Source organism: Urocampus carinirostris, chromosome 11 (genome assembly GCF_059441175.1).
Source record: "Urocampus carinirostris isolate Australia breed hairy pipefish chromosome 11, RoL_Ucar_1.0, whole genome shotgun sequence".
NCBI classification, from domain to species: Eukaryota; Metazoa; Chordata; class Actinopteri; order Syngnathiformes; family Syngnathidae; genus Urocampus; species Urocampus carinirostris.
The window spans coordinates 31,324,628-31,348,260 of record NC_142359.1 but is presented as its reverse complement, the minus strand read 5'-3'; the positions used below and the strand labels follow the sequence as shown (position 1 = coordinate 31,348,260).

Genomic DNA, 23,633 nt, shown 5'->3' with positions numbered 1-23,633 from the left:
TCACTATTCTAGGGGGTATGGAGCCCATGAGCACCATGTCGGTGACTCATAGTCGAAAAGAATTTGGCACCCTGTGAAACTGCACGTTTTGGGGGTAGATTTTGTGCTAAATGTTCATGATTAATATCAATGACAATTATGCGCGTGTTCAGTTTTCTTTTATTCTACGATAAAAATGGTGAAAGAAAAGAACTGTTTCAAATACAGTACAACTGCCAACCCAAATCGCGAAGGATGAAAAAAGATTGCATCTAAGAACTTCACATACTCACAAGCGCAACAAAATAAACTGCAATGGTGATTTCAGCCAAAAGATGGCATCAGCCAGTACAATATTTCGAAATTACGAACTCCGCCTTTAAGTTCCAAAAAAGATGTCTGATTTTTTTCAGTCGAAAAATAGTTGCAATTGTTTTTACCTTGTCTTCGTCTTGGCACCTTTTTAACCAGTTTTTGCCAGGAGTGATTTAGGCATTTAGACATGATTAAGTGCCCCCTAAAACACCTATATAATTCTGTTTTGTTTAGCCCATCAAACGTGGACCAAATCAAGTAAAAATCAATAATAAAAAAATTAAGGTATTCCTAAAAGTCTTCTTTTTGACATCTTGAAAAATGTCAATTTTCAACGTTCACTTTTTACCTAAAAAAAAAAAAGAAAATACATATTTTGGGGTGGGCTCTTGATGTCTTTTTAGATAGTTTTTGTTAGAGGGGTTTGGGAAAGTTGGAATTTTGGCTAAAAAGGGTCTGGTTAGTTATTGGCAAGTTAAAAAAAACAACAACACATTTTTGTTGTGTTTAGCCCATCAAACACCGACCAAATTTAGTCAAAATGCAGTCATGGTTGGTTGTGGTCTCAATGTAGAACCCAAAAGTTTTTCAACATCCTGAAAAGGAAGTCTTTTCAACATTCATTTTTAACCAAATAGACAAAACTTTGGGGTCTTTTTGATAAGTTTTACCATGTTGGTGCCGCCTGGTTTGGAGTTTAAAAAATTGAATAAATATAGAAAAATTCCATTAGGTCAAAATGAACACCACGTTCGAACAGAAGCATAAGTGCAATTCAACTAGCCTGCGTAACTCAAATATTGATGTCTGTCACTCAACATGACCTGCTAACAATGCATTTTTGGAACTAATTTTTTTTTTACTATTTATTCAAACTCATTTTTCTGGGGGATTAAAATACTTAAAATGAGCTAAATGTATCTAACTTGTAAAGCGCAGGTTGTACGTCATCTTGAAAATATATTTGGTTCCCTAAATTTGGATGGTTTGTTTTTCAAAATTAAAATTATTTATCGCTCCACTTCCTGGGCAGATGAATATTTTCACAATAGTGATCTGCTGTCACGGGTTATTTGAGTAACTGCTGATTACTAGAAGACACACGGATACTAATATAAATGCAACGAATTGAATTGATCAATCCATTTCCCGCGATACCTGAAAAGATGTCGAATTAATCGTTGATTCAATTTTTGAGGAAAATATTCTCATGATAACTGCCCCGCCTCCTACCCCAGTAGAAATTGGTTAAAAAGACCCAGAGGTTACGTTCAAGAGTCTTTAAACACTTAAAAGTGAACGTTGAAAATACATCTTGAAAAGAGGACTTTTGGGCGTTTGAATTGAGACCACATGACAAAAGGTAAAAAAAAAAAAAAAAACATTAATATTTTTTGTCCAAATAATAATAATAATAATAATTTCCTTTGTATTGTCATTCTTTGTAACAATGTACACAGAACAAAATGTCGATACACCTGACCCGTTGTAGCGGGTCGATGCAGCCGCAGCCAGAGGGCGCCGCCATTATACCAATTAGGTATGTCTCGGTCGAGGCGCGAACCAGCGACCTCCCAGTCTCAAAGCGGGCACACTACCATTGGATGGGCTGAAAACAACAAAATGTATGTTTTTGTGGGGACCTTATTATGTTAAAAATGAAACAGATCAGATTTAGCAAAAAATTCCCAAATTCATTTTGACAAAAACTGACTGAATGGCATGGACATTTCATCCCAAAGTATGTCAAAAAATGGTGAAAAATTAAAAGAGAAAAATAGGTGTTTTTAAAAATTGTGAAAAGATTACTTTAGGGTAGACCACATTAGACAAGGTAAGTACATCCTCAACTATTTTAGGTCCACGATGGATGGGCTAAACACAACATTTTATACATCTTTCTTGGGACTTAATCATTTCTCGAACGACCAAAACAGATTTGGCCAAAAATCCAATGTCCAAAAGCTGGTTGGGAATTTACTGCGAGACCAGGGGTGGGCAAACTTTGGCCAGCGGGCCCCATCAGGCTTTTTGATCCAGCCCGCCAAATGTTAAAAATATTATATGTAAAAAATGGTTAATAGTACGACTAATAGAAATTAGTTGACCTGGTGCAACCTTTGTCTTCAGTGTCCCAAACAACCAAATCACTGGCTACATTTTCCTTGACATGCTTTTATTTTATCATGAATATATTTTATTTATCAAGATATTCACCAAATGTAATGAAAAAACAAAACACTTCTGGAGTTACCCCTATTGTATTTTGAGTTTTTCAATGTACATTCAATTAAATTTATTACATTATTTATTGCTTAAATTCTGTGTGTTTTATAACCAATGTGATTAAATGGTCCACTTATAGATAAAAAGAATATAAAGAATGCATGTAGAAGTCTGCATGTTTGTTTAAAGCTGTTATTATAAAAAAAAGACTTTAACATTCCATTACAAAAAAATGGAGATTACAAAAAAGGTCCAAAAATAAAATACATCTTTTTAAATGGCGTCATCATGAGAAAAATATGATATGCCCACAGTATCTTTTATTCCTCAAATATTGCCGAGGTATCAGTTCGGAGACTGTTGGTCGATGCAAAAAAGATCAAATCAGTCATTTTTTTCCACCCTTCTGCCAAATATTTCTAGTTTGCCCACCCTGTACGAGACCATAGGTCAAAAAACGAGGTGCTCACCGGCACCAAGTAAACCCCAACAAACACGTGAGTAGCCCACAGACCACTTCTGAGGGCGAGTGATGGGTCAGTTTGACTTTCTAGGAAATTTGATTTCTAATTGGCATGAGATATCATTGACACGATCAGTGTCTCCAAATACAAGGTCAATTTTTCCTAAAACTAGACTGCAATTTATATATGTAAACCACTAAGTGGCTTTGTAGTGGTTGACAAAGTCAACTTCTAATAACATCATATTTAGAACAGGATAACTGATTTTAGAAATCCATACCAAACTGATAATCCTGCACACTGATCAGTAACAAAAAGGTAGCTTGGTGACCCCTGATTTGAACCTCTCTAATTACATTAATAACTCATCTCAATAAAATGTAGCGGCACTTAATGGTCAAGTTGATTATTCTTTCACAGATATACTGTCTCAATATGTTTTATTTGTTTTTGTTTTCTTTTGAAGTGGAAACTTTCAGATTACAGTCCAACTGTTATCTTTCTACCTCCTCGAACAAGAACGAAACATTTCCTGATGTGTTTGCATCATCTGGTTTCCAATCTTGTCCTGAAGAGAAATTGTGAAGTATGAAGAACAAGGACTTCAAGGATTCTCGTGTCTCAAAATAATCGGCAGCTGATAAGAGGTGAGCGGCGCCTGCCAAGATTAAGGACAACAAACAAGGTTGCTGTTTGATAAAACCTGGATGAGCTCATAAGTGCGGATAAAAAGAAAAGATGAGACAGTATTTTTTTTCCCATCAAAAAGACATCATATACCTTGACACAATTCCATCTATACAGAAGCCACAGCAGATCAGTTTATATTACTAATAAAAAAACTATTGCACTAAGAGAAAAAAATATGCGAGCTAATATAAATATAAGACAGAAACATGTGAATATTCCTTTAAATCGACCATTTTTAAAATTCCTAAAGAAATAAATCAGTCAATGATGGAGCTCCCTTACTTTTGAGTCATGCCTATAAAAACTGGTAAATTGTCAGCACTGCAGTCTTAAAAACAGTTCGTGATGAAACTTCAAAATAAAGTCTGTTAAGTTGAGCAAAATTGGAAGACATTAGCCTTGTACTTTCTCCACTTGCTCACTAGTACAATCCATCTGATCTGCTTTTTCCTGGTTGAGGACAGTCTCCTGTGTACTCTCATCAGCTTCAGGAGTCTTCTCGTTTATCGGTGGAGGGTTATCCTCCTTAGGGGAGCCCATTGTTTCTTTGTCCGCTGCTTCCGAGGCTTCAACCTCTTTAGCAGGTGCTGCGTCATCCTCTGGTTCCACTTTCTTCTCGGAAAACGGTTCTCCTTCGTCTTTAGTCGCCACCTTTGTGTCTTTTTCCATATCGGTCACCTCATCAGTCTGCATCTTAAAGGTTTTCCAAAACACATTTTTTTTTTCAAATTAGGCAAAGAATGTATTGAGTGCCTCCCCACTATTATGCAAAAATGTTGCAAGATATTCCACCGGCTGGAAGACTCCAGAAATAAAATTTCAAAGTTGACCCATTTTGACTTGTTTGCTGTAGAACTGTGACGTCATTGAAGGAACACAACTTTCAAAATGGCGACTCGCATTAAGACAACATGAAACAGACAATGATTGTAGAGAAAAACAATTGCGTGACGCTAATTTCTGCTTGGAGCTAGGCGATTATGGCTTTTTGCTTATGTTTTGCGCCGCGTGTGTTGGTATGATTTTGTCCTGCTAGCTATGTCAGGGCTACCGAGGGTTTTCATTGTTAGTCTCAGTTTTTTTTTGGTGCTAATTAGCCCCTTTTTAGTTGCTCATCCTTTGTTTTATAGTTATTGCATACACCTGTGACATTATGCCAAGGCATTCTCCACAAAAACTACCAAAACTTCTCTTAAAACACTCGTGTCCTCCTCGACTAGTGAACACGTAAACAAATATGGCGACTGGCTTGCCAGTGTGCTGATGTTGCTTCGATGACGTCACAGTTCAGGATGACAAAGGCAGGACTTGCTGTCGTCTAAATGCATTATCTCGGAAAATAATAATATACCAATGAAATATATATATTGTATGCAAAGACTATGTAACATTTCCTCCAATTTCGCACGTTAAAGAATTTGTGATTACCTCTAAGTCTTCTTTTGTTGTTCCTCCGGGAGGGGGAACCATCTCCTCCGCTGAAGGAGATGTGTTCTCTGTATTACTTGCTACTTTGTCCTCATCGGGAGGGGGGACGGTGCTCTCCTCCGGCTGGGGAGCGACGCTCTCTTCCGGCTGGGGACCGGCGCTATCCTCCGGCTGGGGACCGGCGCTATCCTCCGGCTGGGGACCGGCGCTTTCCCCCGAGGGAGCGAGGCTCACCTCTGAGGGAGCGACGCTTTCCTGAGAAGGGTTAGCGGCGCTTTCCTGAGAAGGGTTAGGGGCGCTTTCCCGCGGAGGGGTACCAGCGCTTTCCCGCGGAGGGGTACCAGCGCTTTCCCGCTGAGGGGTACCGGCGCTCTCTCGCGGAGGGGTCGCGGCGCATCCCTGCTCTCCTTCGTCATCATCAATCTCATCCTCCACCGGTGGAATCATGCCTTCTTCCCTTCCGCCGGGGAACATCTTGTCGGGATAGACCGATCTCAGTTGTTCCTCAAAGTAGTCTTCCAAGTATAATCCGGCACTGCCCACTTCTGTGGTTGACTGGAATCAAAAGAGCATACATTTGAATAAATGACTGGGTCTTAAGTCCTAGCAACACGGGACCAGTGTCTTTTCTTTGTCATTGATAAATATAGAAAACATTCATGATGTCCATAACAAAATGTGTTTTCACATTTTAGCAACAACATGAAGAGCTTTTACTTCCTGTTCCCCATAAACATACTCTATTTTCTGCAGTGAACGGCGTAGGACCTGTATTCATAAAATGGACATCGCCCCCTTTAGCTTCGAATTTCTTTAGCCAGTAGTAACCAAATCAAATAATGATTGAAACATTGGTTAGCCAATGGAAACTTGAAAAGAACGATACATGGAATAAGAAGGTTCAAGAACAGCATTCAATTTACTTTGTGTACGTCTTGGATTGGGTTTTAGACGAACTTTACGGTATGGGGAAAACCATGTTAAACAAGCAATTGCCGCGTCGTCAAGGGATGGTTTGAAAAAACAAAACCTTTGATGCGTTTCTGAGTACATGACCATAGTCTTGCGTCCATTTACCTTATAGTATTTGGCACAGTTCATGAAGATAAGCCTCACATCCGCTACAAACTCCTCAGGAGTGATATAAGGTTTCCCGTCGCTCATCTTCCCCTCCAGCTTCCTTTTAACAAGAGACAAGTCCACTGGGTTGTTGACCACCTCTTTGTATTTTCTGGACTCCTGAAGGAGAAGAATGAAACATATTTTAACATTTTTAATGACCTAGGATCAAAAGGAACTCTCAAGAGTCAGTCATCTCAACGTCATTTTTAAAGGGCAACATTAGAGCATACAAATTGTACATAGACTAAACATCGACCTGCCATTAGGAAAGGTACATAAAAATTAATTACCAAAATAAAATAGTTCATTAATCTAAAACTAAATATTTAGTCAGGCAGCAATACCAGGTAATAGTGCTGATACTGGCTTTATAGGTACTTGACAATTGAGAGAGGTGGCCATCTTACATTCAGAAACTATAAATTAGTGTTGAGGAATTATCAGTATTGATAAACACTCAGAAGTTGAGTATGTGTTCAGGTTGTGGCCTAGAAAAAGAGGAAAGGATTTTCTATTACCCCAATAGAAGGTCCCACAAAGTGGGCTTTATACACAATGAATCAATTCCCTACTTTAGCATTATAACATTTGATAAATATACATATTTTAAATGCGCCAATACTGTCAATAAATATTTCCAAGAAGTAAACTTACAGATGCATGTTGGAAGTGAGTGCTAAAGTCACTGCAGAAGAGAAGTAGAAGAAGACGTTCACACGCCTGCAAAAAAGGATGCACGATAAATATATTGTACTAAATGGAGAAAAAACACTAATGGAATATAATTTTGCACCCTTTGGTCAAAAGGAGGCAGTTTTTCTGAAGCTTGGGTGTAGTTTTGCTTGTCACATTCATACTGCATCTCGGGCGAGGCCAGGTCTCGACAGAAGGAGCAGAACCACTCTCCACTGAAAAATATATTACATTGTAACTTAAACATACAGTAGACAGATTAACTTTTTTCAAAAATGGATGGCTTACAAACCGTAACTCAAGCGAGACATATATATTTTACGCCACTTTATTGTGCACACAAAAACCCCAAATTGGCCACAAATTTGAACATGCCTTATAATATGGTGCGTCTTATGTGAACACAAAATAGGGAATGTGTTACCATATTTGTGCCACTTATCGCTGACCACAGTTGCATACCAATGGTGGCAACAGGTATGGCACTGAAAAGCAATGGTAAGGACGCTGAATCCTAACCACCAGGCCGGGACACGGATTGTTGTTCACAATTCCATCGCATTGAATGCAACAGGAATCGAAACTCAATCGCGGTGAGGAAGCGCTTAATCCTATCCACTAAACCACTCGTGATACAATCGACACATGAAAAGACAAAGTCTTATCTAATCATCATACTATTTTTAGTACCGGACATATTACAGTAAAGACTATTGATTCACTTTTGGTAAGCTTCAACTACAGATGGTAAGTGACGAACGTTTTGAATACATGCGGCTATGTGTTTCTATCCTTGAGGACGACAAAATTACTCCCCAATATGCTTTTGTTCGCATTCAATTCAAAATCTCGAGCGCTTCGTAAAGGCAAAGACTTTGAGAGTCTGCTATACCACAGACCAGTTTGATGTCTGACAATACTTTTGCAGCCTGGCCCAATTATAACATCAATTGAGTACTCTAACTAGAAATATTGTATTTTCAAGACTATAAGGCGGCACGTGAAAGTCTAGAATTTTCTTCAAATTGTGCAGCGCTACACTTTCGTGCGATGCGCCCTACTCTGCGGTGCGCCCTATTGTGCGGTGCGCCCCATCGTGCGGTGTAAAGCGGCGTAGCTGAGGACACCATGAGGCTGTGTGGGAAGTGTGAACGTGCATATAAGCATATATAAACACTGCAGAATTCTATTCCGATATTTGGGGGAAATCTGATGTTATTGTGAGATCGTTCACATTTCCAACATAATGCGACTTGTAAGCAATCTCGTGACATCTATGCATCTCCTGTGTGAGTGTGACACGTTTCCCGCTTGTGCAGAAGAGAACACGAGACGTCACACCCAAAGTGTCCATTCTTTGTGGAAATACACATGGATGCTAATGGCGGAGCGCATTTAGCAATCCAAGTTATTGTGCTACCGGAGGCTGAACACAGTTGCCTACCCAAATATCAATTATATTCAAAACCTCACTTTCCCTCCATTGAATGTTTTTCTTGTTTTCATTTGCCATGGTGTGTTGACTTATACACTACGCGGAAGTACATGGAAAATGAAGATCCTCAAGAAAATTGAAGATTAATGACCCGATAGTAAACTAGAGGGGGAAGCTGAAAAACTAACTCCGACAAGTTTTTATCCAAGTGTTTTACTTTGTAATCATTACTTACATAAACCTAAACAGTTGAGAATTTGACAATTTATTTCAGCATAATAAGCTTTATGGTAGAGCACATAACATTTTCAATACATGTGATATCTGGAAGATTACTCTTTTGAATCGCTGCTCAAAAGTGATTTATACAAGGTGTACAGGTTGCAATATCTATGTGCTTTACTGTTTCAATCCCCATAGACATTTAATGCAGGGGAGGGTTCAATTTCCGGCACAACAGCGGTCGCAGCATAGGGGAACCTGCACACTATCATGCGGGGCGCTCAATGTATGTGTTAAATACAGAAATAGAAACAACTACCAATACTGACTCTATTAACAGGATGCATCCTGTGGTCGTGAAAATACGTTAGTGTGATGCTGATATAAGACCTAATGCATATTCATGTGTCGTCTGTATCCGTAGTGGATAGGATCCGATGCACTTCGTGCCATAATCAGGGTTGATTCCCATTGCATCCAATGATAGTCAATAGTATGCAATTGTGATCAGTGTTATATTCTAACTGATAAATGCGCATATGCAGCACTTTTTTTTTTTAAATTTCTTTTGTGAAATCCTAGTCCCGGGATCCTTAATTAACGGACCACAGTCAACGACTCTCTGCGAACCGAGGGCGATTCGCACTTTTTTAAACGAAACAAAACATTTTTTTTTAAACATATTTGACCGTGGCCCATCTATTGCCATGGACCACTATTATATCGCAAAACTGTCTTTAATTTTTAGTCAAACGTCTCCTATTTTCCCATGTTTGTTGTACTCACTGCATGTGCTCTACACTCTTTGCCTACTGCGTGTGAGAGAAAGTTGTGCTTCGGGAGACAGCGCTGATTGGCTGTTGCCTGGGCGACATGGTTTTTATGGGCTGTCATCTCTATGACAAGGATGTGCTGATTGGCCGAGAGCGTGAACGCTGCAAGCTTGACTGGACCGACAAACACGAGTCGTACCTGGCACTTTACAATCTGTCTAATCCAACAAAAAAGGTGTGCTCAACGTTGACTAAAGAGATGATGAAAACCACCGCTTTCATGAGGATTGGACTGACGAATATGCGTCCATTTTGCCACCTGCAAGTACCAAACCAATGTGCTTAATATGTTTAAAGACGGTTGCTAAAATAAAATGTGAAAATGTGAAGCTCCATTTTATTTAAGAGCACAACTCTTTTGAAAACAGGTTTCGTCCTAACTCACACCTGAGAAGGCTAAAGAATGAGAGGTTGAAGCAATCATATTGACAGTCCAGCAATGTTATTGTTAGATGTATGACGCAACATCAAATTGCAATGGAGTGCTCACTAAGAGTGTCGTGGGTATTGGCCAAACATAAGAAGCCTTTCTCTGATGGAGAAATAATAAGAGTGTATGACTGTGATGGCAGCAATGTTCAAAGGAAAAGAAAAGGAGGGATTGATAACAAAAAAAAAAAACCAACTCTGAGATTTATCAACCACCGGACGCCTAATGGTGCTGGAAATATGGTACATAAGTTACCTGGGTGACTCATTGAGCAAGGGGATGTGGCAGGACAAGTGAAAAACTTTGGGACACTTGTCGCAGCACAGCAACTCTCCACCATTCTGGCAAACTGCGCACCAATCCTCATTAGGGTCGTCATCCGCCGGGGGGCTCTTCTGCGACTCTGGCTGAGTGCCTGGCTGAGGGTGTGGCTTCGCCATTTGCCCCGTTTTGGTTTGGTGGGTGGTGAAAGGGGTGCCGATCTTGAGCTGTAATGTAGGGCAGGCCCCTGTGCTGCTGTCTGGAAGGTTGGACTGCACCTAAAGACAGTGGCGGAGTCGTCATGCTTGCAGAGAATTAATAGCGACATGCCCCTGGACGGAATCCTTACGAAGCGGACTTCATCCTCGTCCTCAGGTTCGTCTTTGATGACGATAACTGGCCCGGGAGACAACCTCCTCCGTCGCTTAGCCGAAGGGGCGGATGGTGTCTCAGGATTTGGCTTCCAGGATGCTGGCCTTACATTTCAACATTATGAAAAGAAAAGAAATGTCAAAATATGGAATATAACACGCATGTAAGTTTCTAGTATGGCTTGTATTGTAAAAGAAGTGTTCAAATTTCTACAGGACTGCCTCAGAAAATGAGGAAATTGTGATAAAGTTTTTTATTTATAATGAAATCATAAAAAACAAATGTCTTTGATACAGGGTCCATTACATCCATTCAACCATTATCTGCACCACTTATCCTCAGTAGGGTCGCGGGGGTGCTGGAGCCCATCCCAGCTGCATGCGGGCAATGGGCAGGGGACACCCTGAACTGGTTGCCACCCAGTCGCAGGCCAACATAGAGACAGACAACCAACTTGCTCATTGACACTTAAAGACTGGCAGAGCATATTTTTGTCAGGCCAGGGACTGCATTAGATAGATAGATAGATACTTTATTCATCCCCGAAGGGAAATTCACATTTCCAGCAGCATCCCTGAGCTGAGAACAGTACAATAATAAAGCCAAAAGAATACAATATACAAATACCCAGTGTGACGTGCAAATGAACACTGTAGCGTGTTATATAGAGTAACTAAATATAGCATTATACCATAAAACCATCCCGATAACTCAAAAATTGGCGCAATCAACAATCACTTTAATATGGATTAATCCTTCTATTACTTTCATTGCATAAAACTGTCATTTTTTACCCTCCACTTAGTGCAGAAGATGGTGGCTTGACCATAGGTGAATTATGCCTCCCTTGAAATTGACCTAAAAAAACAAACAAACACAACAATTACTGTACTTCTAGAACAGGGGTGAGAAAACTTGCTCGCAGGGCCAAATGGGGCCCTTCAGGCTTTTTAATATGGCCCGCCAAACAAAAATTGTAAAAATATAATTATAACATATTCAATGGTAAATAACAAGCTACTAACTAAAAATGTTGTTTTGGTTACACTCTAATCCTTACTGTTCTTTTGTGTGTACCTCATCCATAAAAAATGTATTTTTCATGAAGCATTAATGTGTACTGTACATGCCATAATTCAAACAGCTGGCCACATTTTCTTAATATAAACCTTGCTATTTTTTATCATGTATTTATCAAAGCAATTATCAAATCTTAAGCAAGAAAAAAACCTTCTGAGCTTACCAGATTGCATTTTGAGTTTTTTACAATGCATCTCGTCAAATTTAGTGCTTAAAATCATTCATTCATTCATTATCTGCACTGCTTATCCTCAGTAGGGTCGCGGGGGTGCTGGAGCCCACCCCAGCTATCTTCAGGCAGTGGGCAGGGAACACCCTGAACTGGTTGCCAGCCAGTCACAGGGCACACAGGGACAGATAATTCGCCCGCTCATTCACACCTAGGGACAATTCGGACCGGCCAATTAACCTGACATGCATGTTTTTGGAATGTGGGACGAAACCAGAGTGCCCGGAGGAAACCCACGCAAGCACGGGGAGAACATGCAAACCCCACACAGGGGGTTCGATCTCATGACCTCAGAACTGTGCCACACACGCGCTAACCACTGCGCCGCCGTGCTGCCCCTGCTTAAAATCAGTGACCTCATAAATTATTTTGCGTTAATTCCAAATGTTTCATTAAATTTGTTTTGAAAGTCCTGGAGTGCTTTGTCTAATCTCATTGAATAAAGTTCTCATTGTGTTGTTATCAACGGCAATAAATTGTTGTTAACAATTCTACATGTCGATATTGGCGTTTATATATATTCAAAAATTAGAAAAATTAGATGCATCTACATTATTTTCCTCATGTATCAGTTAAGAGAAAATAATCGAAAAAAATCAGTAATTCAGTAGACCTTCTTTTTCCCCTCCTGGGCTGGCCCCTCTACAGAATTTTTTAACCCCATGCAGCCCGCGACTCAAAAACTTGCCCTGTTCTAGAACCTAGTGTTGTGTTATGGGATTGAATGTACCCAGTTTATCGGCACTAGTTGATGCAGTGATGACACCACTAGGAGGAATGTTGCCACCAACTTCATTCCTCTTGAGATAGGAAAGCTCTGACAGGTTCCGCTGAAACAAAATACCAAAACCGTTGTTTGTTTTTATAAATGGGTACGCAGGAAGATATTTACAAAGACTTGCTTTTGTTGCTTATTAGACCCACTTGGTTCGGAGGTAAATGCGAAGCCCCTCCAGTAGACACCGGATGCGGGTAGCGAAACATGCCCTGTTTAGAAGGGAAGTTAGAGGTGTTGAGCATGTTTCGGAGGGACTACATGTAGAACATAGGTCACAAACTCAATTTACTTGGCACCCAAGGTTCGGGTGAGGCCATATGGGGTTTCCCAAAAAAAAGTTTTCAGCTGTTCTCAAATATGTATTTTTTTCGACACAAAATAAGATCTTGAAAAAAATAATAATTAAAAATTGTTCAGGAAAAAAAAATCATCTATAATAAACTTATAATAAAATTCCGCTGAAAGAAAAAAAACTTAAAACCAAAGTTACGTTCTGTCGATTAATCTTCTGTTTATCAGTGGTGAAAATCTACCGACCTCGGCAGCCCAACATTTCACTTTAAATCAAATATTTCATGATTACATCGCAAAAAATGATGAAGTAAATCAGCTAATTTGTTGAAAGTTATAGTCTTTCATGTTTATATACTGCTGCGGGTCAAACCAGGACGTAGCCGTCGTATATATGTCAGCACTGATGTAGATCTAGCTTAAAAATTAGTGTGTGAGTATAGAGCCTTTCCTAAACATTTTGCATTGAGTAGGCATCGCTATCAAACCCTAACATTCAGTTATCAAATTACGGAGGGAAACCCAAACTATCATCTTGCAAATGGCCCACAAGCTGTGAATTTTAGACCCTTGATGTACATCAATGATTAAAGGATTACAGGCCTGAAGACTGGGATGATACACACTTCTTTAAAGATTCTAAATTCCATATAAGTGTTTAAATTCCAAACATTTCCATGCTATAAAAACTATTTTTGAAAACATCACCAAGATGGTTACATCCTAATCGCTTACCTGAGGAGATGGGAACCCCGCGTTCTGCAGCATAGTTGAGTTAGGACTCCTGGTGTTGACATGGGGAGCCCCGTATCGTCGTCCCACTTGTGCCATGCCGATGTGGCCCTGGGAAGGGGAGGCGCCTCCTTGGATGGGTCTGGTCAGAGGTGGAGGGCCAGGGGCACCGTTGGGTCCCTGAAGCCGGGCGTTCTGGTACCAGGACCAATGGTTGGATGCGGCCTGCCTGTGGGGTTGCTGGGAAATTTTGTCAACCTGAGACAGAGGATTTGTCGAAGCAAAGTGCCAACCTTTCATGTCTCAAATTAACCAAATTGCGCCCGTGAGAGCATTAAGGCAAAGGAAAATCATCCTACCTGCATTTGCAGCTGGGCCAACGTGCTCTGGCGCTGCTGCGCTGCTAATGACAGACCACCGGTTACTGGTTCTCCTCTCGGACCTGTCGGTTGGTTGGGCATGGACGGCTGTGCAGAGCTTCTTTCAACCGACACAGAGCCTGGAGACCATAAGGTATGCATTACATACACTAAAGCCCTAGGGCCTAGGCGCACGGTATTTTCTTCTGGAGCCAGGTGTGTGCAGGCACCTTTTGGAAGCAAACGGTGCGGCGCCAATGGCGCAGAGTAGCAAACATAATTTTTTAGGTGGGTTTTGTTGTTTAATACATATCTTACCATTTATTATGTGTTGTTATAGATTACTTAAAGAGGGGCAAATTAAAGAAAAATTAACACTTAAAAACGTTAAAGCTGAAAAACACAAGAAACATTAAAATATTTATATTTCGACAAAAAAAAAGACAAAGTACAAAACAATTTTAAAATGTTTTATACTCAACAAATTTAAAGTCAAAAACACAAAATCCCTGAAAAAAATTGCATTTTTTTCCAATCACAAGAGAAAAATAGAGCCTCAAAAGGTAACTGGCACTTGATTAGTGGGAAGCCGACTCCTGTTATTCACTCCTAAGAGCAGGCTCATGGAGCCTTTTAAATTGCCAACGACGACAGTAGCACTGCCAAATAGGGCTCACATTTTTCGAGACGCAGCCCTCATTTGCCTTTACTTTTGGCGCATTAGTAAATACTGTAGATTCGCTATCTAACCATATCGTAGCTGTATTTTGAATGGTGTTATTATCTGAAAAAACAAACAACTTGGAGAAGAAAACCACAACGCTAAATACGGCTTCAGGTGTGTGGCGCCGTAAGCGTTCTGCCAAAAGCGTCAACAACAAATTCCCCATGTGCTTGGTGCTAGGTGTGCGCGAGGCTTGACTCCATCAGAGCAGAGAAAATAAGAAAAACAAATAATTATCCAGCGTCCGATCGTTTTATTACAGAAATGTTTAGTAAAGGCACCAATTGTAATGAATTGCTCTTATTAAGAATCAAGAAATAAGGTCGTACCGGAAGATAAAACCAATGCCATGCTAGACTTAGCCATCTAAACAAACAAACACCAGTGTGAAAATGCTAGCGAGTCAAAATGACTATTATCTTCTGGACTGTTTAGACAAGTCCGTGAAGTAACGAAACTGTTAGACGTAAAACGCATTATGGCGAGGGATTACTCTACACATGTTTAGGCAAGGAGTTATTTTTGTCTCTCACTTACCAAGGTCTACATTTGAAGCCCAAAAACCGGAGCGACACTGGAAGCGGACTGAACTCTGAGGGATGAAAGACGGATTGCATCTAGTGCCCATTAGATAATGGATCTGAAATAGAATCTGTAAACAGATTTAGCATTAACACAAATATGTTGTAGGGGACAATTTACTTATGTATTCATGACAAGATGTCACTCACCAATCTCTTGCAGTAGAGAAGTGCGGTGCCGCTTTGACTCGCTGTGGCCCACTTGGTGAAACCGATCACGTGATCAAGATGCCGTTGCAAGGCGTTGACTTCATCCTGCTGCTTTTTAAGACCCAGCTCTTGATCTTTAGTAAACGTCTGTCAGAAGTCCATGTTTGAGTGATTCATACAAAATGTTCAAAAGTGTCAAGGATTCAACCCAACCTCAACCTGGCTTGTGAGAAGTTTTCCCTTCCTGTTGATTTCTATAACCAGGTTGGCAATGGCCTTCTGGATTTCAGTCAAGACACATTTTCTGTTTTCTTCAACTTGCTGCAGCCTTAAAAAAAAAAAAGAAAAATTTGCTATGAATTAAGATGGAATGACAATCCCAAAACATTAAAGTTTACCCATTGTTGACACAGTTGGCGACATCCTCAATTGCCTTTCTTCTTTCTTGCAGCTGCTGCGTCATGTTTTCCAGATAGTGTTTGTGGTTTTTGTATGCATCTTCTAGAAACTGATAGCTGCACAAAAGAATAAATGAGGAGAAAAGGGGGATGTTTAGTACAAATCGATTACCTGTGATGGATAAAAGGTTTTACTGCACTAGCACTCTCAAGGAATAATAATAATGCCTTTTGGTTGTGGAGTAATTTGAGTCATACTTGTGATCCTTGTGTTTTTGCAGCTGACAGTCTCGACAGGTGAGTCGGTCGCAGGTCTCGCAAAAAAGCTTCAGTGGTTCCTGCTTGTGGATGTCACAAAATACTGGCTTCTGCGTGGAAATGGCCACAGCTTCTGCAAATGTGAGTGGGTGTCAATACAGGTATAAAAATCAATAAATAAAAGCATTTATAGCTGGGCGAGACAATGCTACCTGGAGACATTTCCTTCTTCTGGCGTATAGTGTGATCTCTGGTGAACTTCACCCTCTGGTGGGCCTCTATACAGGTCACACACAAAAACTCCACGCACTCCACACAGTAGCCCGTTGCCTCAGTGTTGTCCTCACAGCTCATACAGACCTGCAGAACAAATATTGAAACCAAAACCTGAGCAAATGAGGACAATTTTGTGCAATATTGTTTCTAATGTCGTTGCACCATTTCCACGCACTTACAACTTAGGCCAGTCTGCAAGCAGTATATTGTTATTATCGCCCTTACATCCTAACACTATATCTTTTTTCTCTGTTTTTTAAAGTCTTTCATGCCATGTCTAATCTTGTTGTTAACAATGTGCCCCACGTTGTGATTAATGACAATAAAAACAATTACAGTATATCCTATTCCAACTTCAGCTGCCCCAACCTGGTTGTTTTTCTCCATGGTGCTGCTTGGAACCTCGGCCAAGTCCTTGACAAAAAAGTTGTCCAACATGTCTATTTCCCAGCTCTCCTGTCGACAAACTGGGCAGCGGATGGTCCCCACTGGGTAAACGTTAAAAATGGTTTAATCATTCTTTGTCAAGCTGTTGCACTCAAATACTCGCGTTGACAGGCGGTAATGATCTTGCACTTACATTGCTTGTGGTTTTCTACTTGGCTCAAGGGATGCAGGGCATGTTCCCTCCTGGGTTCTACTCCCCTGAATGGTGGTGGGAGGCATCGCTTGCAGAATGAATGCAAACAAGGAAGCAGTTTGGGCTCACGGTTATGAAAACTCAACTTGCATACAGGACATGTGTCCATGAGTTCGCAGGCTCCTTGAGGCTTCGGCTTCTGCTCCTTGAGGGGCAAACTCTCAGCTTCGTTTTCCACTATGATTATGATGTCGCTCGAAGCCGATTTGGCACTATGATCCATCTTGGTGATGTATATTGATTACTGCTGGGAGTTTGATGAGGCCTTAGCTCATTTTTCAAAGGCCAGGCTAGTTGTTTAAGTTAAATCTCGGTACATGACCAACACATTCTAAACCGCACGATTTCGTATAAATCACGTTTTAATCATTAGATTCCCAAATGACATGTTTCTATAACCCCAAATCCAACTGGGCACTGATGAGCCTAGCATAGTTAGCAACGTAGCTTCCTCATTAATAGTTATTCATATCGTCTAATATCGTAAACAAAAAAACAGTTACAGTATTTTCCAAATTATCTTATTTACAATAAAGCATTAAAGATTCGCTAATGAGAATAATTTAGACCACAAACGTTACGCTGAAGCATATTTGAAGAAAGGCGGCTATCGTTCTTTTGACCAAAACAGCCAATACACCCAGAATGCAATGCGGTGGTTTATTTAAAGCGACAGTATCCCAAATTCGAAGGCACGTTACATTGAGGTCCGCCCTCTCCCCCGCCATGCTATTAGTTAAAAAAATGGACGGAAAGAGTCAAATAACGGGTTACGTGACGCTGTTTTCCAAATTCTCAGATTTACAATGTCGCTCTTTGGAACGGGGTGGAGTTTACTGTGACCAAAGTGCATGCACTTACACACATGTTGCGGATTCTTGCAAGAGTTAAATATCAGATCTTTTGGCGTCTTGCACTGCACTCGCTTTGCATTATTAAGAAAACGCATCACTTTTTGCATATTTGAGCGAATAAAACAAAATGAATTGGACTCCTGAAAATCACGCCGTAATTCTATGCGACGGGATGAGCATGCCTGTGATAGGACTAGGTACCTATGCAGATCCACGCACGGTAAGAAACAACGCCACATCTGGAGGTGGTTGAGGATTAACTTTTGATTACACAGTTATAGACTTTTTGTTCGACAGACCCCTAAAAACACTGCATATCATGCGGTAAAATCGGCTATAGAAACCGGATACAGACACATTGATGGCGCTTTGGTGTATTTCAACGAGCATGAGGTGGGACAAGCCATCAGAGATAAAATAGCCGATGGAACTGTCAAAAGGGAAGACATTTTTTACTGTGGCAAGGTTTGCAAAACTTCAAACTGTATTTAGAACTCAACAGTGCACGGATGAATGCCTTTTGTAAAAACTGGATTGTTGTGCAGCTTTGGAATACTTTCCAGCTTCCTGAGCTGGTCCGACCTGCTCTGGAGAGAACTTTGAGGACATTACAACTGGATTATATCGACTTGTACATAGTTGAATTGCCCATGGCATTTAAGGTGAAATTATATTTGAAATATTTCATGCAATGCAGAATGTGTAAATTGTTTTGCAAAGCAGCAAAACATGCATGGATATTGATGATTTCCTGCAGCCAGGGGATAACTTCTACCCAAAAGATGAAGATGGGAAGTACGTATATCATGACACAGACCTCTGTGCTACTTGGGAGGTGAGAATGACTGAGCACCCCACTATGCAAAGGCAAACATCATTAATAAGTTAAGTATTAACAAGCAAGTGCACTGCTAAGAATTCCTCATTTGCTTCGGGTCAAGTACATATTTTAATGCTCTTTCCTTGCCCACTAACCTCCTTTTTTGTGCGTTTGGCAAAGGCTTTGGAAGCTTGCAAAGATGCCGGGTTGGTGAAATCTCTTGGGGTGTCCAACTTCAACAAGCGCCAGCTGGAGTTGATCCTTAATAAACCTGGACTGAAACACAAACCGGTTTCAAATCAGGTGCAACTTTGTACACTAAACACAAAACCATATTTGCATTCAGATCAATTTAGACCATGGGTGTCATTTTTAAATGAACGAAGGGCCAAATAATACATTTGGCTACAAACCGAAGGCTGGACTGATTGAAAGTTGAACATTTTCAAAATGATGCATATAGTCTAATGGATCTAATTAAATCTACTACAAAATTAACAAATGTATTGCAATATGACAGAATGTATGAAGCAGAATTTCCATATACCTCTATCAGTAATACGTAATTTCCATCGGGCACATTTGAGAAATTTTCTGTATATAAAAATCCCCATTGCATGAATATTAAATAAAAACGACAGTGTTATTCAGATTCAATGAGTAGCCAATGGTATTTTAGCAAAAGTAGGACAAATTGACTTCAAAGGATAACAATGACAATAAAATAATTCTATCATACACTTAACCGAAATGTTTTTAAAAATATGGATCTAAATGCAATAAAATTAAATACTAATGTCTATTTACCTACAACAACACTTTATTCAAAGAAAATTATTGTACTGTGAAAAAAATATGTACATCATTCCTGATGTATGATACAATAATTAATCAAGATAATATCAGGAGCTATAGAAGGCCCCTGATGTAGCCCCTGGGGCTGGGCTTTGATTTTGAGTATGTGATTATGTGAGTTAGATAATTGCCAAAACAAGTTGCAAAAGTTGCCAGATTAATTGTGCTGTGTTAATACAACAGAAAAGACTCACAGAGGTAAAACTTTTTTAGGTTGAATGCCATCCCTATTACACTCAACCCAAATTGCTGGAGTATTGCAGGCAGCAAGAAATTACCATTGTGGGATACAGCCCATTGGGGACATCCAGAGATGCATCCTGGTATTGCAGAACGCCCCGATACAATCAGAGTCTCAAAATATGTTTTGGATGTTGAATGTTCAATTTTCCGACAGGGTCAACTTAACCTGCCCACCAATGTTGGAGGATGAGCTTCTGGTGTCACTGGGTAAAAAGTATCACAAGACACCAGCTCAGCTAGCCCTCAGGTTTAATGTGCAGAGGGGTGTCGTTGTCATTCCAAAGAGCTTCAGCTCATCTCGTATAAAAGAAAACTTTCAGGTTTGTTTTATACTTGGAAAGAAATATTTGTAAATTTGAATACAATGAAATCCTGCACTGCAATGTCCAAACAGATCTTTGACTTCTGCATTTCTGAAGAGGATATGAAGGCTATTGAGGGTCTGAACAAGAATATTCGATTTGTGGAACTCCTAATGTGAGTAAATTTACACTAAAATGTATCGCAAGCGAATACTTTAATAAATATTTTGCTACATACGGTACCTAGCAAAACTATTGCCATCCCCCGCCCTTCCCAATAACATTTTAGGCTTCAAACTTAAAGCTGAAAATGTTTTCTGAAAATCAAACACCGTGCGAGTCAACCGTTAAGTAGAACCAAATTATTTTAACATTTGATATTGTATTTATGACGAAAGAAACTGAATAGTGGGTGTTGCAAAAATATTGGACCCCTGTTCTCTCAGCTCAGCCAATCGATTTCAGAAGTTCACTGTTGATTTCAGAAAGCTCAACCTAAATGACTAATTTTGAAACATTTACACATTAGGGTGGTCCTTATTTTTCGACTTTTAAAATTTCATGCTCTGACCCCTTGAATATGTTCCAATATATACAAAACGTAATTAGGCAAAGTTTCATCAAAATCAAAGGATATTTAGAGGTCGCTCAAGGCCTCTGAAATTTTGGTATGAAAAATAAGGATTTTTCGCACATTATATCAGACCTAGTGTACAAAGTTACTTGTAACTTTTCTTGTGTTACAATTATAAGCAATGGACTGAAATTGGATGTTCTAAAACGCCGTACACATAGGGTTAAGATTTCAGTTTTTTCTCGAAAATTGCCAAAATTTTACCATTTTGGGAAATTTCAAAGTCGTTGAGCTACCTCTAAATATTATCCAAATTGTTCAAAATTGCACACAGTGTGTTTTTATCGATATAAGAACATATGCGGGGGGTCAGAGCCCAATATTTCAAAAAAAAAAATTTCGACCCCCATTAAGGACCACCCTATTACACATCTTCCAGAGCATTGTGTGAGCAATAATAGCAAAATGGAGAGAGCATAAAACTACTGCACACCTCCCAAGACCTGGCTGTCCCTCTAAACCTTCAGCCCAAACAAGAAGAAAACTAATAAGAAACAACACCAAGAGGTCTAAAATGCTGTGCATTAACGATCACAATCAAACTTCAAGGAACTTGAGCTGCTTTGTAAGGAAGAATGGGCAAATATTTCTGTTTCTAGATTTGCAAAACTTATTTGAGACATACCCAAAAAAGACTTGTGGTTATACAAAGTATTAACTTAAAAAGGCCCGATATTTTTGCAATGTTACTATTCATTTTTTTATTTGTTAGCACGATATTAAATCCATCCATCCATTTTCTACACCACTTATCTTCACAATAGTCAGGGGTTGCTGGAGACCATTCCAGCCATCTTCAGGCAGCGTGTTGAATACATTTGTTTTTTTTCACGATTGTGTTCTACATGTTTTTAAAATTTTGTAAATACTTTGAGTTTTTTATTTATAAGTTTGAAGCCTCAAATGTAGGAAATCTGTATGTTCAAAAGTTCTTGGCGGGGCAATACCTTTGCAAGGCACTGCACTTCATACTTTTTTTTATGTTATCCAACAGGTGGGCGGATCATCCGGAGTATCCATTTCACGACGATTACTAAAAGCACCAATTTTAAGAAGAACATTTTGTCTCTTTCACAACCTTAACATATCTACTTTTTGGAGTATGAAATAATAGGTGAAAATGTATTTTATTTCAGGTAACAAACAGAAAGTTATTGTGTAACGAGGCCATTATAAATCCAAAGAATTACAAAAAAATCCCATGATTTTAGTAACATTAAGCAAATTTGGAAGTAAACAGCAAAATAACACTGGCATTTTTCAAAACCAAACTGTGTGCAATCAATCGGTATTATGAATATGTTTATTGGTTAGCTCTAGCCGCATTCAATTGATAGGTGTACATATTTGTAATTTAAAAAAACTATCTGAAAATATTTTAAAACCACACGCATTTCTACATCTATTTGGAATTTTTCAAAACTAAAAACTGACACGACAAATTATCTTTCTAAAGAGGGAAGTGATATTCTGGCGGTCTGGCAAAAGAAAAAAAAAAAGTCTCACTTTATCCCTAGTGAGTTTCCGGTAGTAAATCCTGACAGTATGTTTAGCACCCTTGATCATGCTTTTTTACCCATTACAAGGTGTGTTACATTGTAAAATCCTTTTTTTTGTGTCCATTTTCTTCTGTGTATGTTTGTAAACAATTCCACGAATACATGTTAAACCAAGCATGAAATATTGACCAATAAGCTTTTTTTTTTGAAAACGAAAATGATTCCTCCTAAATGTTTATCTTAAGTGTTTAATCAACTGTTAGCGTTAATCTGGTTTAAAAATTGTACAACATATTCAATAAAAATATAAAATAGATAGGGCGGCACTGCGAATGAGTGGTTAGCGCTTCTGCGGCACAGTTCTGAGGTCATGGGATCAAATCCAGCTACCAGCCTTCCTGTGCAGAGTTTGCATGTTCTCCCCGTGCTTGCTTGGGTTTCCTCCGGGTACTCCGGTTTCCTCCCACATTCCAAAAACGTGCATGTCAGGTTAATTGGCCGGTCCAGATGGTCCCTATGTGTAAATGAGTAAGTTGTCTGTCTCCGTGTGCCCTGCGACTGGCTGGCAACCAGTTCAGGGTGTCCCCTGTCCACTGCCAGAAGATAGTTGGGATGAGCTCCAGCACGCCTGCAACCCTGCTGAGAATAAGCGGTGCCGATAATGGATAGATAATACAGATATTTTAAGTATGGCTTGTTTTGGGGTGGAACGAAGTTAAAGGGACAAAGTGTATAATTTGACCTCTAGTTGTCACAGTTTGGGGTATTGCAACTGTAAAGTAGTGTTAAAAAATATAAACTACCAAGACTTGAAGTTTAATTTTTTGCCCAGCAAACCTTTTGCAAGGTTTTTGGCTTTTCAGGTTCAGCAGCAAGATGATGGACAACCAGCTCGGTAGCCTAGATGGTAGGGTGCCCGCTCCGGGACTGGGAGGTCGCTGGTCGAAGCCTCGGCCGAGTCATACCTAAGACACAACATTGGTACTCATTGCCTCCCTGCTTGGCGCTCGGCATTAAGGGTTGGAATTGGGGGGTTTGGTCACCTAATGACTCCCAACACAGCAGTTGGGTCTAAAATGGCGCTGCCCTGTTCGGCTGCAATTTAACTGTACGGGTCAGGTGTATCGACATTTCGTTCTGTGTGCATGGTTACAAAGAATGACAATAAAAAAAAGTAAATTCTAACCATGTCAGCTCTTTCTAATTGAGTCTCATGTTGTGTAAAATAAGCACAAATTTCTCAACCTATGAGTATTTAGAAAACATTCTCACCTGAGTATTAAATTAATGGCATAAAATGTGTGCCATCCCTGGAGCTGAGGGTCTTTTCGGAAGCTCACAATTGAAATATGATTCAGGGATGTAAGATTTGATTATAAAACTTTTCCCACATTCAAAATTTTATTTCCTTCACGAAAATGTAATCTTTCAGTGATTATCAACTGTGCATTTGTTAAGGA

At 39.7% G+C, this 23,633-nt stretch overlaps 2 protein-coding genes across 3 annotated transcripts; one reads left to right on the top strand and one right to left on the bottom strand.

Annotated features, from left to right (window-relative positions):
• Nucleotides 1-148: 148 nt before the first annotated feature.
• Nucleotides 149-18,034, bottom strand: trim24 (tripartite motif containing 24). Of its 2 annotated transcripts, none has more exons than XM_088347101.1 (20): nucleotides 16,907-18,034; nucleotides 16,696-16,814; nucleotides 16,263-16,410; nucleotides 16,051-16,183; nucleotides 15,793-15,909; nucleotides 15,608-15,722; nucleotides 15,395-15,541; nucleotides 15,201-15,315; nucleotides 13,940-14,079; nucleotides 13,584-13,838; nucleotides 12,704-12,766; nucleotides 12,510-12,609; nucleotides 11,265-11,328; nucleotides 10,448-10,574; nucleotides 10,093-10,376; nucleotides 7,018-7,132; nucleotides 6,879-6,944; nucleotides 6,180-6,341; nucleotides 5,103-5,657; nucleotides 149-4,367 (listed from the first exon to the last, which is right to left on the bottom strand). In XM_088347101.1, the coding sequence occupies exons 1-20, from the start codon at nucleotides 17,187-17,189 to the stop codon at nucleotides 4,068-4,070; spliced, it is 3,408 nt and encodes a 1,135-aa protein (XP_088203227.1). In that variant the 5' UTR covers nucleotides 17,190-18,034; the 3' UTR covers nucleotides 149-4,067. The 2 variants fall into 2 exon arrangements, with proteins under 2 accessions (XP_088203227.1, XP_088203228.1); XM_088347102.1 differs by having other exon boundaries at nucleotides 13,584-13,820; nucleotides 16,907-18,033.
• LOC148357070 (aldo-keto reductase family 1 member D1-like) lies at nucleotides 17,698-23,358 on the top strand. Its single transcript, XM_088347103.1, has 9 exons — nucleotides 17,698-18,040; nucleotides 18,118-18,285; nucleotides 18,366-18,482; nucleotides 18,578-18,655; nucleotides 18,821-18,943; nucleotides 19,709-19,818; nucleotides 19,893-20,058; nucleotides 20,133-20,215; nucleotides 21,669-23,358. The coding sequence occupies exons 1-9, from the start codon at nucleotides 17,948-17,950 to the stop codon at nucleotides 21,709-21,711; spliced, it is 981 nt and encodes a 326-aa protein (XP_088203229.1). The 5' UTR covers nucleotides 17,698-17,947; the 3' UTR covers nucleotides 21,712-23,358.
• The last annotated feature ends 275 nt before the right edge of the window (nucleotides 23,359-23,633 follow it).

Coding starts and splice junctions, on each gene's coding strand:
- trim24 (XM_088347101.1), bottom strand. CDS start 17,189: ATGGATCATAGTGCCAAATCGGCTTCGAGCGACATCATAATCATAGTG. Junction 14,080..15,200: donor GGCTTCAAATGTAGACCTTG/GTAAGTGAGAGA, acceptor TATGGTCTCCAG/GCTCTGTGTCGGTTGAAAGA. Junction 6,945..7,017: donor TGCCTCCTTTTGACCAAAGG/GTGCAAAATTAT, acceptor CCTTTTTTGCAG/GCGTGTGAACGTCTTCTTCT.
- LOC148357070 (XM_088347103.1), top strand. CDS start 17,948: ATGAATTGGACTCCTGAAAATCACGCCGTAATTCTATGCGACGGGATG. Junction 20,059..20,132: donor GTATAAAAGAAAACTTTCAG/GTTTGTTTTATA, acceptor ATGTCCAAACAG/ATCTTTGACTTCTGCATTTC. Junction 20,216..21,668: donor CGATTTGTGGAACTCCTAAT/GTGAGTAAATTT, acceptor GTTATCCAACAG/GTGGGCGGATCATCCGGAGT.